This window comes from Artemia franciscana, chromosome 17 (genome assembly GCF_032884065.1).
Source record: "Artemia franciscana chromosome 17, ASM3288406v1, whole genome shotgun sequence".
Lineage (NCBI taxonomy): Eukaryota > Metazoa > Arthropoda > Branchiopoda > Anostraca > Artemiidae > Artemia > Artemia franciscana.
Genome location: NC_088879.1, coordinates 906,823 through 924,783, shown reverse-complemented (window position 1 = coordinate 924,783; position 17,961 = coordinate 906,823). Strand labels below are relative to the sequence as shown.

General features: G+C 37.2%; 1 protein-coding gene across 1 annotated transcript in view; it reads left to right on the top strand.

Moving 5' to 3' along the window:
- LOC136037658 (UDP-sugar transporter UST74c-like) overlaps nt 1–17,961 on the top strand; it is a 50,084-nt gene that overhangs the window by 19,038 nt on the left and 13,085 nt on the right. The window contains exon 4 of the mRNA XM_065720387.1: nt 11,600–11,739. Within this exon, the coding sequence (XP_065576459.1) occupies nt 11,600–11,739 (140 nt within the window). The remainder of the gene's footprint in view (nt 1–11,599; nt 11,740–17,961) is intronic.

Genomic DNA, 17,961 nt, shown 5'->3' with positions numbered 1-17,961 from the left:
TTTTCACTGTCTGCTAAAATTCTGAAAGCTTCAATTAAGTTTCTAAGTTTTTTCAGTGCCCTCTGGAGGGAAAGTTTTTCAGTGCCCTCTGGAGGGAAAGTTTTTTCAGTGTCCTCTGGAGGGAAAGGGGGTGGACAATTAAAAAAACGCACTTTCTCATGCCTTATTTTAGGTAAGAGGTCAAGTCAACTATAAATATAACAATCCTGTTTGCCTGTTTTTCTCTTCGAAAATTTTAAGAACAAAAACAATTTTCCTCAATGATATCCATCCTTGGAATTTCCCACTTAAATTTGACTTTACCTACCCGATTTTGGGTTGTTTTCATTCACTGTGCTGATCAACCAAACCACGATGTGAACCACGATTAGAACACGATATTTGGTCAACAAAACCTTTATCTGGTCCCTAGAATACGATGTTTGGTCAACAAAACCTTTATTTGATCCCTAGAACACGATCTTTGGTCAACAATTTGGTCTTGAAAACCTTTATTTAGTCCCTAGAACACGATCTTTGGTCAACAATGTCGGTCAGCAAAACCTTTATTTGATCCCTAGAACACGGTATTTGGTCAACAGTCTAGTCAACTCGCTAGATCAGATTGCTGATCAACGATGTCACTAGATCTTTTTGCAGAGGCCCCCCCTTGTACATTACAATACATATGTTCAAGCAATTGCCAATTACAATTATTTACTGTCCTTGTCCAGGACTTGTGGGTGTCATGTCATTCTCGGAGGCGTATGTATTGGAACTTTTTAACTATTTTGAGCAAAATAGCTTCGTCAAAATTTTGATCGAATGTCTTTGGAGGGTAGAGGACCAGCCAGAAAAGAAGAGCAAGGGAGTGGGGCTGGTTGCCATCTGATCACTTTTGACTCTTACAGAGGGCATCAGAACTTTCATTTTCTAATCAAATGAGTCCCCTCGAATTTTTTTGGACCATCCCTTCCATGTGAAGTGACTTTGGGGGAAAATAATGAAAAGTAAGTACATTTAAGGCTTATGGATCTTTCCAACAGGGAACGCCAGCTTGTTGCCTGCTAGAATACTGTATTCCAGCATTCCAGCTGTCCAGTATGCTTATATCCTCGGATCACATAGAATACTAAGCAAAGCTAATATAGGTACTGTGAATGGTTTACTCCTGTGTCTAGATGTTTAAGCTCGTATTTGTCGGTCCGATGTTTCATCTTTGCAAGTTAAAAAAGGCAACTCAACAACCAAATAGGACCAAAACTGCACGGACTCAAAATCAAAATGTTAGTCAAGAGGTGCTAATGTACCTCAAATTCGAAACTGATTTATAACGTGACTATATTTGGTTATAGATACATCCAGGAATCACACCCGTAATCATATGCTCCGTCCTGCGCCTTAATTTTCCTTAATTCTTACATCAGGAGGACTCAATACGGTAAACATTTTCCTGTCATCCACGATTTCAGTCGCTACTTCTGTTCTGTTTATCTGACGATTTTTCCAACTTAATACTTCAAGATCGTCTGGGCAATTTATTAGGAAAGGATGGGAGTGGTACTGTCCCCTTGTCTCATTTTCATGATCTTGGGGAAGCTGTTTTACCCCTGAATGATTCATATGGGTCCATATGACCCGTGGTGTAAGAAAATATGTTTTTACATATGGCGCTGACTTGTTTGGAGATTGGAGATGACTTGTTTGGAGGTACTTGGTTCTGAATAGCCATCAAAATTAATTTTTCAAGCTTTATCAAAATCCCCCCCCCCCTCTAAAGTCTTTGTGTACACCTCAGCCGGCTTACTAATATTTACTCATTATGTAAGCTAGGTAACTAGCACATAACGTGTGTATAAAATCATTCACGTGCAGTGGGTTTCCATTAGGAAGATCCAAAGACCATAAACTAGGCCAAAAACTTTTATTCTGTATCTTTAGCTATCCCTGTCATGGATAATATAATTTATCTTATTTTTTTTTACCGCTATTGTTTTTTATGGGGGTCTGAAACCTCTAATTGAGTTATCAACATTACTGAACTCGATGACATTACTTCCATCAAGAATGGAAACTTCTTTGAGGGTTTTAGCTCCTGCTCCTGTTTTTTCGCATGTTGAGGGGAGGGGCGTTCAGACCAATACTTGAGGAGAACAGGTAATTCGTGTTGCGCTCCCTGGCATAGAGGCAAGCAATTAAATTTGATCTTATGTTGTTCCACTCCCAATTTCTCTCCCATAAGAGGGAGAGAAAGAGCCACATCTTGTTGCAAACTATAGACGCTTACAGTTAGTATATTTCAAAAAAATAATTTAGGGAGAATGGGGAGAAATCGTGGTTCCCTCGGGCGATGGTGCGAACACACAAAAATACTGAGGAGGGGGTTGAAAATATTTTATTGTTTAAATGAATATGCAAAGAAAGTATTTTTGCACATCCAGCAGGTGGGCTTCTTCGATTTTTGTTCAATGAAGACACGAAGAAAAGGATTTTTTTAAACTAAGGGATGGAACTGTCTCCCTTGTCACTCCCCCAGGGTTATCTAAGAAATTCTACCAAATGGCATGCCGGCCATGTTTCGGACTAAGATTAACCCTTTGCGGTATAGAATCGCCAAAAAACGAGACTTCTTTGTGCTTTATTCTCCTTCTTCTACTTAAGAAAGGGACAAGAAGTTGAAAGTTTTCATTTAAACAAGGCCTTTCTCAGTTCTCTATCGTACGGTTTCATCAAACCCCAGTGAATGATGATCCATACGATCACTCCTGGCAAAAAAAAAATCCAACAGCAAATGCCCGCATTCTTAATAATGAATATGCAAGATTTTATAAAAACAATCGTTAAAAAAATTTACATTTCAACGGTGGGGTAGGGATCAACAAGTCACCAAAGTATACTTGCACATCGGAGGGTGTTCACAGTAGTGACCATGTGCTTCGTAATGTGGGGTGAGGGCAAGGCACACCATTACTACTACTACTACTAATAACTCACTGCAGCACCAAGCCGCCTGAGGCCAACACAGCTACGCACGCTCCTCCTCCAACCTAATCTATTTAAAGCCTCCCTCTTTACACCCTCCCAGGAAGTTCCCATTTCCTTTAAATCCTTATTTATGACATCCTCCCAACCCAGACAAGGACGACCTGCTTTCCGTGTAGCCCCAGACGGTTGGCCAAAAAGGACAATCTTCGGTAATCTGTCATCCTTCATCCGTAGAACGTGGCCTAGCCATCTCAACCTTTCTTTCATTATAGCCCCAGAAAGCGGGATTTAACCACACTTTTCGTACAACCTACTGTTTGAAATACGGTCAGTCAGCCGGGTACCCAGAACAATCCGTAGGCAATTTCTCTGGAAAACATCTAGTAAATTTTCATCTGCTTTTCGGAGTGTCCATGCTTCAGAGCCATATTTGACCACTGTCATCACTGTAGCTTCCAATATTCTAATCTTGGTTTGTAGGCTTATCTTTCTATTCTTCCAAACTTTTTTTAACTGTGAAAAAACACCCTGAGCTTTAGCTATTCTACTTTTAACATCTTCACTGCTCCCACCATCTTTATTAATAATACTACCAAGGTAACTGAAGCTCCCAACCTGATCAATCTTTTCGTTACCTAAGGTCACCTGTTCATCTTCACTTATTCCTAACCTTAGTGACTTAGTCTTCTTAACATTAATTTTCAAGCCTATTTTAGCACCCTGAACTCGTAAAACCTCTAAAAATTCATTCATTTTGCTCACACTTTCATCTAATATGCTTAAATCATCAGCATAATCTAAGTCCAGGAGCGTTCTTCCTCCCCATTTGATTCCATGGTCTCCAATTGCCTTTCCTGTGCTCCTTAAGACGAAGTCCATCAAAATGATCCATATAAAGGGGGATAGAACACAACCCTGCTTAACTCCTGATTTAATACAAAACCAGTTGCTAACCTCATTTCCTACCTTAACCGCAGCAGTATTATTCTCGTACATAGCGCAAATCACTTTAATGTATTTTTCTGGTATACCATATAACGATAAGACCTTTGTTAACGCTGTTCTATCAACAGAATCGAAAGCTTGCTCATAATCGGTAAAACTAAGGACCAAAGGTGTTTGACAACGAAGGGACTTCTCAATTATTAACCTAAGAGTGAAAACATGGTCGACACATCCTCTACCTTTTCTAAAACCGCATTGTTCTTCCCTTAAAACTTTGTCTACAGCATGTCTCAGTCTAAAAAGTATCATATTACTCAGTAATTTGCTACCTACAGAGACCAGACTAATGCCTCGATAATTCCGACATTCACTCTTGTCACCTTTCTTATACAGTGGTTTAATTAAGGTTTTCCTAAAATCATTGGGTACTTCCCCTTTTTCAAAAATCATGTTCATAATCTTCAGTAGCTTATTCCTAACCTCAGAGCCACCATATTTAAGGAACTCATTAATCATACTATCAGCACCTGGGGCCTTATTATTTTTTAATCCTTCTAGTACTGTCGCTAATTCTTCCTCACTAAACAAATCTTCCTTCACATCCAAGGTATCACAAACTTTTTCATTTTCATCTATATCTTTTCCTGCAACTGTATCTCGGTTTAGCACATTCTCAAAATGTTCCACCCATCTTTCTTTAACTTTTTCCTTGTCACTAATTGTGACCCCATTTCTATCTTTAACTGGGACTAGTCCGGATCGGCTACTCCCTTTCAATTTATTAACATGCCAGTATAATATTTTACTATTATGCCGTCTAGCCGCATCTTCCAGATCCTCAGCAATTTTATCCATCGCCTCCATTTCACATCTCCTTAGTTCATATTTTAATGCTTTCTCCACTTTCTTTACATTCCTTTTGTTTTCATACGACCTATCGCTCAGATAATTCTTATACAAACCCCTTCTACTCTCTATTAAACCTAAAGCTTTTTCACTAATATTCCTAGTTGCTGTCTTAGCACTCTTCCCTAGGACACCATCAGCAACTTCACAAATTGTTTTTCTGAAATTATTCCATCCATCTTCCACATTGTCAAATTTTAAACCCTCAAGTTTAGTACTCAACTGTTCCTGGAATTTTTTTCTCAAATTTTCATCCTGAAGTCTACCAACATCATAACTTCCCGGGAGGGAGTTACTCTTCCGAAATTTCAGCTTTAAATTAACCTTAGACACTACTAGATGGTGATCTTTACTTTTAACATCAATAACGGCACTCCTATACACCCTAGTATCTTGTATTGATCCTGCTAGTCTTCTGTTTACAATAACATAATCAATAAGGTTTGCTGTCTTACCATCACGTGAATACCATGTCAACTTATGGGCCATTTTGTGACCAAACACCGTATTGGTTATAACTAGGTTGTTATACCTACAAAATTGCAAAAGCCTATAGCCATTACTGTTTTCTTTTCCTACACCAAAATTACCTAGGCTAGGATACCATCTATCCCTATTTCTACCAACCTGGGCATTAAAATCTCCTAGCAAAAACACCATATTTCTACCTGGTACCCTGTCTATTTGCTCCTGTAACTGTAAGTAAAATTCATCTGAGTCACTAGTATCTCCATCAGTTGGTTCAATGGGGGCATATACTACTATAACTGATACCCTAAACTTTTTAGTCATAAAATGAGCAATTAGTATTCTATTATTAATACCTTCCCAGCCTAAACAAGACTTAGCAGCTTCCTTATTCATCATGAGCCCTACTCCCTGTCTATGTACCCCATCCTTCCTTCCTGAGTAAACAAATTCTATGTCACCTAATTTCATGCTTCCTACCCCTGGGATATGAGTTTCTGAAACTCCTAATAAATCCAGTTCAAACCGTCTGAATTCGTCAGTCAAAATGTCGATGCGATAGTCATTTTTTAACGTCGTAACATTCCAAGTTCCAATTTTCATGTTCTTTAAATCTTTGAAATTATTTTGGCCTCAAGAAAAGCAGTGATCCCGGATACCAGTGCAGGATGGGGACCAACATATCTTCTCAAGTCTACACCGAAGCGCTTAAGCCGGCTTAGAACCGGGCAGCAAGAAGTCCCTGGGACCTCCAACAAAAAAAAAGTAAGTTGGAGGCTTTGTGCAATCCTGGGCCCATCTTGGTCACAACATGGTTTTCAGCACTTGGCGATGCTCTTCTATCAACAAGAGTCGAAATCCTGCACAGACAGTCCCAAGCCTATTACCTCCGACTCATTATATATTCATGCCTACAAATATTATGCTACTACGGGGAGGCAGCCCATCTTCCCCTCTTCCCCTTTTACGCTAAAGTTTCAATCTATTATAAATATTGAAGTGGTGCTATATATATTGAATAACCTATAACATTTGTGTCGGACGCCGCTGGGGTGACATCTCTCTCATCATAGGGATTAATATGATTCCCAATTGTGATTCCCATTCCGATGCTCAAAATTTAAGCTCTATATACTCTCCCAAGGCTTTTACTATTCCACAAAATGTGTTTCTATATCTAAATTGCTAATCTTGGGAAATTCCTGGGAAAATGCCCCTTTCCTCCTTCTTCACAGTGTAAAGATACGTAGCCAGAAGGTAATTGTGTGTAACTGTATAACAATGTCAATTGCTGTTTATGTCGATTGAATTGATATAACAATCCGCATGTCATATAGGTTGACAAAGAAATTGCAGCTCTAGAGCTATCCTTTGAACTGAAAAGTCGAGATTTGATAAGAGTTTGCCAAATTGCACGTGAAGCTCTTTGACTAGTCAAGATTGGTGGGTATATTTATGGGCGACATCGATGTGCTTTGAGGTCCCCTGTCACTGCTTACCCGTGCTAAAAGAGACATCCTGTATTTTTCCTGAATACAGATTCTTTTGATGTATATATTGGTATCAAAATTCCGTTTTTTACAGTTTTGGTTACTATTGAGCCTTGTCGCTCCTTACTACAGCTCGTTACCACGAACTGTTTGATGAACTGAAAAGTCGAGATTTGATAGGAGTTGGCCAAATCGCATGTGAAGCTCTTCGACTAGCCAAGATTAGGGGGTATATTTATGGGTGACATCGATGTGCTTTGTGGTTCTCTGTCACTCTATCACTGCTTACCCGTGCTAAAAGAGACATCCTATATTTTTCCTGAATACAGATTCTTTTGATGTATATATTGGTATCAAAATTCCGTTTTTTACAGTTTTGGTTACTATTGAGCCTTGTCGCTCCTTACTACAGCTCGTTACAACGAACTGTTTGATGAACTGAAAAGTCGAGATTTGATAGGAGTTGGCCAAATCGCATGTGAAGCTCTTCGACTAGCCAAGATTAGGGGGTATATTTATGGGTGACATCGATGTGCTTTGTGGTTCTCTGTCACTCTATCACTGCTTACCCGTGCTAAAAGAGACATCCTATATTTTTCCTGAATACAGATTCTTTTGATGTATATATTGGTATCAAAATTCCGTTTTTTACAGTTTTGGTTACTATTGAGCCTTGTCGCTCCTTACTACAGCTCGTTACAACGAACTGTTTGATGAACTGAAAAGTCGAGATTTGATAGGAGTTGGCCAAATCGCATGTGAAGCTCTTCGACTAGCCAAGATTAGGGGGTATATTTATGGGTGACATCGATGTGCTTTGTGGTTCTCTGTCACTCTATCACTGCTTACCCGTGCTAAAAGAGACATCCTATATTTTTCCTGAATACTGATTCTTTTGATGTATATATTGGTATCAAAATTCCGTTTTTTAGAGTTTTCATTACTATTGAGCCTTGTCGCTCCTTACTACAGCTCGTTACCACGAACTGTTTGATGAACTGAAAAGTCGAGATTTGATAGGAGTTGGCCAAATCGCATGTGAAGCTCTTCGACTAGCCAAGATTAGGGGGTATATTTATGGGTGACATCGATGTGCTTTGTGGTTCTCTGTCACTCTATCACTGCTTACCCGTGCTAAAAGAGACATCCTATATTTTTCCTGAATACAGATTCTTTTGATGTATATATTGGTATCAAAATTCCGTTTTTTACAGTTTTGGTTACTATTGAGCCTTGTCGCTCCTTACTACAGCTCGTTACCACGAACTGTTTGATGAACTGAAAAGTCGAGATTTGATAGGAGTTGGCCAAATCGCATGTGAAGCTCTTCGACTAGCCAAGATTAGGGGGTATATTTATGGGTGACATCGATGTGCTTTGTGGTTCTCTGTCACTCTATCACTGCTTACCCGTGCTAAAAGAGACATCCTATATTTTTCCTGAATACTGATTCTTTTGATGTATATATTGGTATCAAAATTCCGTTTTTTACAGTTTTGGTTACTATTGAGCCTTGTCGCTCCTTACTACAGCTCGTTACCACGAACTGTTTGATGAACTGAAAAGTCGAGATTTGATAGGAGTTGGCCAAATCGCATGTGAAGCTCTTCGACTAGCCAAGATTAGGGGGTATATTTATGGGTGACATCGATGTGCTTTGTGGTTCTCTGTCACTCTATCACTGCTTACCCGTGCTAAAAGAGACATCCTATATTTTTCCTGAATACAGATTCATTTGATGTATATATTGGTATCAAAATTCCGTTTTTTACAGTTTTGGTTACTATTGAGCCTTGTCGCTCCTTACTACAGCTCGTTACCACGAACTGTTTGATGAACTGAAAAGTCGAGATTTGATAGGAGTTGGCCAAATCGCATGTGAAGCTCTTCGACTAGCTAAGATTAGGGGGTATATTTATGGGTGACATCGATGTGCTTTGTGGTTCTCTGTCACTCTATCACTGCTTACCCGTGCTAAAAGAGACATCCTATATTTTTCCTGAATACTGATTCTTTTGATGTATATATTGGTATCAAAATTCCGTTTTTTACAGTTTTGGTTACTATTGAGCCTTGTCGCTCCTTACTACAGCTCGTTACCACGAACTGTTTGATGAACTGAAAAGTCGAGATTTGATAGGAGTTGGCCAAATCGCATGTGAAGCTCTTCGACTAGCCAAGATTAGGGGGTATATTTATGGGTGACATCGATGTGCTTTGTGGTTCTCTGTCACTCTATCACTGCTTACCCGTGCTAAAAGAGACATCCTATATTTTTCCTGAATACAGATTCTTTTGATGTATATATTGGTATCAAAATTCCGTTTTTTACAGTTTTGGTTACTATTGAGCCTTGTTGCTCCTTACTACAGCTCGTTACCACGAACTGTTTGATGAACTGAAAAGTCGAGATTTGATAGGAGTTGGCCAAATCGCATGTGAAGCTCTTCGACTAGCCAAGATTAGGGGGTATATTTATGGGTGACATCGATGTGCTTTTTGGTTCTCTGTCACTCTATCACTGCTTACCCGTGCTAAAAGAGACATCCTGTATTTTTCCTGAATAAAGATTCTTTTGATGTATATATTGGTATCAAAATTCCGTTTTTTAGAGTTTCGTTTACTGTTGAGCCTTTTCGCTCCTTACTACAGTTTGTTACCACGGACTGTTTGATGAACTGAAAAGTCTAGATTTGATAGGAGTTTGCCAAATCGCACGTGAAGCTCTTTGACTAGTCAAGTTTGGTGGGTATATTAATGGGAGATATCGATGTGCTTTGAGTTCCCCTGCCACCCTATCACTGCTTACCCGTGCTAAAAGAGACATCCTGTATTTTTCCTGAATAACGATTCTTTTGATATATTTATTGGTATCAAAATTCCGTTTTTTAGAGTTTTGGTTACTATTGAGCCTTGTCGCTCCTTACTACAGCTCGTTACAACGAACTGTTTGATGAACTGAAAAGTCGAGATTTGATAGGAGTTTGCCAAATCGCATGTGAAGCTCTTCGACTAGCCAAGATTAGTGGGTATATTTATGGACGACATTGATGTGCTTTGAGGCCAACATATGTTCTTCCCTTCCAAATATTTTGTGTTGATTAAGGTGGTGCTTTAAAGATCGATGTGCTTTGAGGCTTACATATGTTCTTCCCTTCCAAATATTTTGTGTTAATTAAGGCGGTGCTTTAAGGATCAATTTGCTTTGAAGCCAACTTATGTTCTTCCCTTTCAAATATTTTGTGTTGATTAAGGCGGCATTCTGTATTGTTGCCTTAATCCTTGTTACGTAATTACGTTAATCATCAATCAATCATCGTTAATCATTACGTAAATCATCAAGACAATTATTGTCACTTTAGTTTGCATTTTTTTAGAAATTAATATGAAATGTTGTTACATTTATTTCTACTTTAATATAAGATGACTTTGTGAGTCAAAAATAAAAAAAAATAACGTCGCATTGAAATAACATTAAAAGTTATTCCCTCGGGGCATTAAAATTTGAATTAAAATCGAATAGTTTTGGACATCAAGCCAAGACAGATAGTCCGATTGAGTGAGAGGCAAATCTTGCTTAACTCCCTTATTAGGATTATATAAAAATGATGTTAGTTCATTTGTTAATAGATAAGTCTATCTATTATCCACCCATGCGTCATTCCCAGGGCAGAGGAACTAAGGTAGATAGTCATAGAGCTAAGATAAGAAATGGCGAGCAAATTAGCTCTCGGACGGACTACACCAACTGGGACGAGTCCAATTACCCGGAGCTAATGAAGCGCCAGTCTCCAAATAAGTTGTTGTTTTTAAAACTCGGGACGGGGAGCGGATTAATATCCAAAGGCATGCTTCCATTGGGTTCGACAAATTTAGTAAAGGAATTCTTTTGTACAAGAGTAGACACTACAAAAACCTCCAGACTTTGCAATGCACCAAACGGAGTTTCGTTCCCTCACGCCTACGTGAACCCGAAATGGTTGAAAATATAGGAGACATGGCAATGCTATAAATAAAGAGCATAAATAAATAAAATAAAGAGTTGGGAAGACAGTGTTAGGTTTGGCGGGAAGCTGATCACTGTATTACAATTATTCCGGTAACTATTCACTGTCCTCCTGTAACTGCTTACCCGTGCTAAATGAGACATCCTGAATTTTCTAAACTTCTTCTGGTTATAGCTTTGGGTATTAAATTAAGATCACTGTTGATCGTCCCCATAAAGGGCTTAGTGACCGTCGCCATAAAGGGCTTAGTGATTTAAATGTCACTTGTTTCATTTAAAAAGATACATGTAAGTAAAGGCTTCGTCTAGTATCTGACTGGCTTATCGAACATATCTGGAATGGATTAAGTGACTTTTAGTGGGCAAATTAATTAGTGGGCGAATTATATCCTTAACTGACTAAAAAACCCCAAAATATGTAGAAACATTTTTTGGAATTGAGCTTAAGTGTTTCAAAGTTCTTTCAGATATTAGTGTGCCTTGATTATGGCAGTTATCTCGGGCCTTTGACACCTCCACGCTTGTTATTTTGACATCATATTGGCGCAAGTATTCTTATGTCTTTCTTTTCTTTTCCATTTTTTCATATTTAGATTCTATGTTTATTTGTGCGCTTCCAAAATTATTCTGTGTAAGTCATCACGATTGCTGTTGGAATAGTTTCGAAGTTCAAAGAAAAAAGTGTAAACTATTGCGTTGTTTATTATGATTTTTGTTTATTTCATGCTGTCTATTTTTTATTGACACTTTTTGGTTACTTTCTAGATTAACCTAACAAGTAAACTTTGTGCATTCTTTGGAATTTAGTGATTTTTTTCAGGTGTTCCCCTTGCCACTATTATATGCTGCCAATATGTTTACAGGATTGGGTGGCACACAGCAAATCAGCCTTCCCATGTTGACGGCCCTTAGACGATTTTCAATCTTAATGACTATGATTTTAGAGTATTTCATTCTAAGGTAAGCTCCGTAATTATTAGGATAAACAAGGTGCCAAGATTTTGCCTTGAAATGACAAGGGTAAATGAAAAATTCTTTAGATGGCTCCTTTAATGCAGGTATGTCTGCACAGAGGGAGGGATAAAAGATATGAGGTGTGGGGATCTCCCCTTTAATGCTCAGCGAAGACATGACCATCACTAGTGGGTATGCGGGCATCCCATACCCCTAGATGATGTATATATATATATATATATATATATATATATATATATATATATATATATATATATATATATATATATAATGAAAAGATAAATCACCTGTGCAACAGCACAAACACATAAAAAAAAGACAGAAGGAGAAAAGGAAGACTGTTTTCCTACATTAGTGATTAATATAGATCAGCCCTTGAATGAGGCTTTAACCCTACTCATCCATACAATCACATAGGTCAAACAGCATAGCCATACACAATCAACCATATAGAATAATTCATGGACAGGCAGTCGTGTCGTCAGTAAGTATAAGTCGTCATTTACCAAACATATAAAAAAAAAAAAAAAAAGACAAATAATTCAGAGGCATCAACCCAACACAAGGGCTCATCAGGAGAATACACACTTGCCTATAGGATATATATATATATATATATATATATATATATATATATATATATATATATATATATATATATATATATATATATAGCCTTACAAGCAGTTGCAATAGATGTAGCAGTAGTAGTAGTAGCACCAGCGGTAGTAGTATTCGCAGTAGTAGTAGTAGTAGTAGTAGTAAATATGTTAATATAGGAATAGTGTGAACACATTGCCTTTGTTCTTCCTGTACTATATATATATATATATATATATATATATATATATATATATATATATATATATATATATATATATATATATATATATATATATATATATATATATATATATATATATATGAGCTAATGCACAACTCTTCTCAGTTGCTTGCTGACTAGTCATGACTGTGACACTTGTTGTTTGTGTCTGGGACACAGCAAACACCACCATATCATTCAGTGAAGTGTACTTTCATGTAAATGCATTGCCTACTTATATGCTCAGAAAATACATTGTAGAAGATGTAACATTGTCACACAGACATAATAATATCAAACAATCCTATTGACTAAAACTTTGAGTGCAATTCACGACACGCCACTGCACCAACCATAAAAAGAAATATACTAAACCGTATTGCCAGAGCGTTAATGCAAGTAAATCTCCATAGAAGGAGGAAGGATATGACGGGGTGTGCAAATACCCCCCATTTAATGATTACTCGATTACCTCTCAGTGATAATGCTTTAAACTTGTGCTTCAATATGTGCAATTTTATTTTTTTTTTATTATCAGATTTTCATCTCTTAAAGATGCTCCTCTACAGTTTCAAGTTGGTACACTTGTTAATGCAGCTAAAATGAAGAAAAATGTGTCAGGTCATCGTTTTAATTTTAGTAAAATAATCCCCTTTGTTTCTGCCTGTAGTAAAACAAAATTATATAATTGGGAATACCGGTTCTTTAGTTTTTTGCCAGGATTTTTTTCAATTTTGTCATTTTTTGCCAATAGAATCAAACACGTGTAGTGTTGCCTAAACAAGGATTGAGCGGATGAGGCACGTTATCTTCAATATTTGTACCATGTTCAGAGTGAATTGCGAAATTTTCCATTACTAACCATTGGCTCTAGAGCGTTATGTGTATATTGCGGACCAAAATGTTAGCATGGATTGTTGGCAGGTATATCTTGCGCTGCAACACATACCTGAGGGATCCTTACTTTGAACCTTTCTCCCAAAATATGCCGAATCGCATAAACTTAAAACCTTTTTATTATTGGAAGCTTAATTGGTCAAAAATTATTTCAATACCTCCCCCCCCCCAATGGTCTCATCGTAGTCCCTTCCCTTTGAATCATTTGGTATGTAGCTACTTGCTACAGTCCTGGAGCGCATGTATTTACTTTGTCCATAACAAAATAGATATAATATAGAATGGAGTATGTTTATTCACTAAATTAGCTGGTAGATACTTTAAGTATGTCAAATCACAAAAAGACACAACAAACAAAGAAGACAGAACTGTCAAATCATTTTAGTCAATATTTGTGCTTATGACTTATATTCCCTGTGGAACATATAATTTTAAGCTACAGGTGTAACTTGTACAGAAAGGACAAGATTGTTGGATACGCTAGTAATTTAGTGGAGGATTTAGTATTATAATGACCAGTAAAGTATAAGACCAATATATGACCAAGAAAGTATAATGACTAATAAAGAGTTGAAATAAAAATATATACAAAGGGATGGGGAATTTAGTGGTATAATGACCAATAAATGACCTATAAAGTATAAGACCAATATATGACCAATATGTATGACCACTAAAGTATGATGACCAATAAAGAGCCGAAGCAAAAATATACAGCCAAAGGAATGGAGAATTTAGTGTTATAATGACCAATAAAAGAGTAAGACCAATATATGATCAATATATATATATGACCAATAAGGTATAATGACCAATAGAGAGTCGAAATAAAAATATATAGCCAAATGGATGGAGAATTTAGTGTTGTGATAGATGTTGTTTGGAGTGCAAGAATAGGTTTGAAAATTAATGTTAAGAAGACTAAGTTGCTTAGACTAGGAATAAATGAGAGTGAAGAGGTATTGAGAGATGATATAAATGGTAGCTGTATTGGTAGTTTTGATTAGTAAAGAGGATGGAAGATTTAAAAAGGAGAATAATCTAGGTGTTTTTTCGCAGTTGAAAAAAAAAGTTTTGAAGAATAGGCAGATAAATATGCAAATTAAGGTTAGAATAGATAGATGGATATATAATTGTTGCTATAAAAGTCTCTTTGGCAAAATAAAAAAAAAAAAATCAAAAAATATTAGAAATCACGGTAGTGAAAATGGTTAAGTGTGGCGCTATAACGTGGATGCTTCTAAAGGCTGAAGAAGATCTATCAAACCTTTTCCAGAGTTTTTATCTCTAGAGACTTTTAGGTATTCAGTTGACTGATCATATAGCAGGCAATAAGCTGTAAAAAAAATTGGTTCGATCCTATTTTCTAGGGCTATAATAAAAGAGAAGTTAAGCTGGGTCGCGTTTTACGGATAAAGGGTGAGAGATTTCCAAAGATTGGGCTTTTTGGCAATCCGCCTGGGGTCAAACGAAAAGTAGGTGGCTCCCAAATGGGTTGAAAGAGGTCACAAAAAAGGATTTGGAATAAATTGGGACTTCAGTGGCGGGGGTAAAGATTGAAGCTTTGAATAAATTTAAGTGAAGAAGGAGCACATGTAGCTCTAATGGTGGTTGTATAGTGAATTGGTGCTAGTAATTGTTTTTGTTGCAGCATGGGACAAATCTGCGTTCTAGATGAAGTTGAGGAAGGGGAATAATTGCCTCCCTATCCAAATTGGAATTGTTTCTTTTAATGGAGATAAGATTAATGCTAAATCTACTCCCTCTTGATTTTTATAAACACCTTTTTGTATTTTCATAAAAAAATCCGTCCCTACTCCCCTTCGATTTAAATATGAACTTTTGTATTATTACATTTAAACTGAATCTATTCTATGATCAGCTGTGAAACTACTGACTAACGAAGAGTAATATAAAAAGAGAAAAGAAAGAAGAAAAATGATAACAAATAAAAGCGAAATTTACCGCAAAACACGAAAAACCGATAAGTTTACCTCTTTAAAACAGAACGTCATGGGTGATTACTCATTTAGTGGTTATATTGCTTCTATCCATCTCAGCATTATGGTATATGATGCCGTATCTCCTAGCAGCCCCAAAGCGCTTGCTCAAAATGGACAAAAAAGGCAAGAAACATCTGCTTGTTCTTTGCCTTGGTTCTGCTGTGGATGACGATTTTTGTTCAATAACATATTTCTAATGCCCAAAGAAATGGCTTGATAAATTTTTCTAATCTGGAGCTCCAAACTTCATCTAACTTTTACAGTAAGAGAAACATTCATAAGGTGTTTGAAAGTAAAAGTTATATACCTTTCTTGAGAATCAAACTGGATATTTAAGTAAAGAACAACCCGGACAATCAGTCTAAGATTGTTCAACCTGATCGCAACCAGAGTAGTCAGTAATCAGTTATAGTGATCAGTCAACCCGATATGCTTATTCTAATCAAGATTGGGGATTATTATCAGTCAAAGGAAACATAACATTTTGACTCTTGAATTACCATACTACTACTACTACTAACAACAACTTGCTACATCACCAAACCACCTAAGAGCAGCACAGCTACGCACGCTCCTCCTCTTTGCCGTTCTATTTAAAGCTCTTGACTCTGCATCCTCCCAAAAAGTTCTCATTTGCATTAAATATTTCCTTACGACTTCTTCTCACCCCATTTGGAGACGACCTGCTTTTCATTTGGCTCTAGATAGTTGGCCGACAAGGACAATCTTTGGCGACCTGTCATCTTTTATCCGTAGAATGCCACTCAACCTCTCTCTCATTATATCCTTAGAAAGTGGAATAGAACGACATTTCTCGTACAGCATACTGTTTGAGGTACGGTCAGTCAGATGGGCACCCAAAGCAATCCGTAGGCAATTTCTATGAAATAGGCTACATCTAGCAAAGCCTCCTCCGTCTTTCGTAACGTCCACCCTTCAGAACCATGCATGACCACTGTCATCACTATTGCTTCCAATATTCTAATCTTGGTTTCAAAACTATTCTTGTAAATTTTTTTCAACTATAAAAAAACACCATCGGCCTTGGCTATCCTACTTTTAACATCTTCACTGCACCAACCGTATTTGCTAGTGCACGCTGTCCACTTAATCGGTCTTTTTTGTTACCTAATATCACCTCTTTACCTACAATTATATATAGTCCTGGTTATTTAGTCTTCTTAACATTAATTTTCAAACCTATTTTGCACCCTGAATTCTCGGTACCTTCACACTCTCTAGGACTTTTGTCCCTTCCCTGCCTGGAAGTGTTTGAAGGTTCTCTGATTGGGAGAGAAATTTAGTTCTTGCTCTATAGTTAAAATATGGTCCTAAGCTGATTCCATCCTCTAATTGTGTAATGCAAATGCTTTATGTCCCAACACACGGTTTCCTCGCACAAAAGTCCTCTTACCCCCCCCCCCCCCAAAAAAAAGGAAAAAAAATCCTGACAGTTTTAACTCGATCATCCAGCCATGAGACAAATCAGGCAGACATACCAAAAATCTGTGTAAAATTATAACCAATATAATTGAACCTATTGACTTTATGTCTAATGAGCAATGCTCGCTTGACTTCGGATAATTAAGCTGATAGCCTACAATTTTTAGAGATCATTAGGCTCAGTAAGCATAATAAATATGCAATAGTACTCCTTTTTTCCTATTGCTACACTTCACAGCTCTTATGCTTATGATTGAAGGATAAAGAGGATTTTTCTACGAAATGTGGAAATACGAAAAAAGAGCATTTTAAGGCCAAAACCTAAGTTTTTCTAGAGATTGGTAAGTCTTTCCATCCCCGTTTCTTACTACAAATGTAGAACCCAGAACCCATGTTTTTAGTATCCATTTTCGTTACGTTGTTACGATTCAGACAAACATTTCAGGGGACTCAAACCCCTTAACACCCCCCCCCCTGGATACGGCCTTAGTAGAACTGTTTCCATTTCCAGAAAAATGTGGTTTTACGAAAAATTACCACTGTCGTAGTAATTGGTTCATCAAATAAACATGATTACCTGATCCTTGTCCTGTAGCTTCATTCCCCATTTCCGGTATTTTGTTTAATTATGTTTATATTTTCCATAGTTGGTCATCTTTACCTTGAAGTATATGATTTTTAATTAGCATGTGTGACTGCTCTTATTTGCGTTCTTCAAGCTCTAAATCCAACAAAGATTATGCCTAAATAAATAAAGAAAATTAGATATCTAATAAATATACTCTGGGTATTTGCTTAGCGGCAAATTTATGACTTCTTAATCTCTAATACTCTCACTTTGGCCAGTGTTGCCACTCCTTGAGATTTTGACTAGTTTCAGTGATTTATAAGTAATGAGACAACACTGGCTATGCCTGAGAGCTGAAAATGGATCAAGATGAAGAACCTTTACAGTCATTCAAAAATACAGGAAAAGTGAATATAATTTAGCAAAGACCTTTGCTAAGACATCTTCAATGAAAGAAAGGAAAACGACAGAGA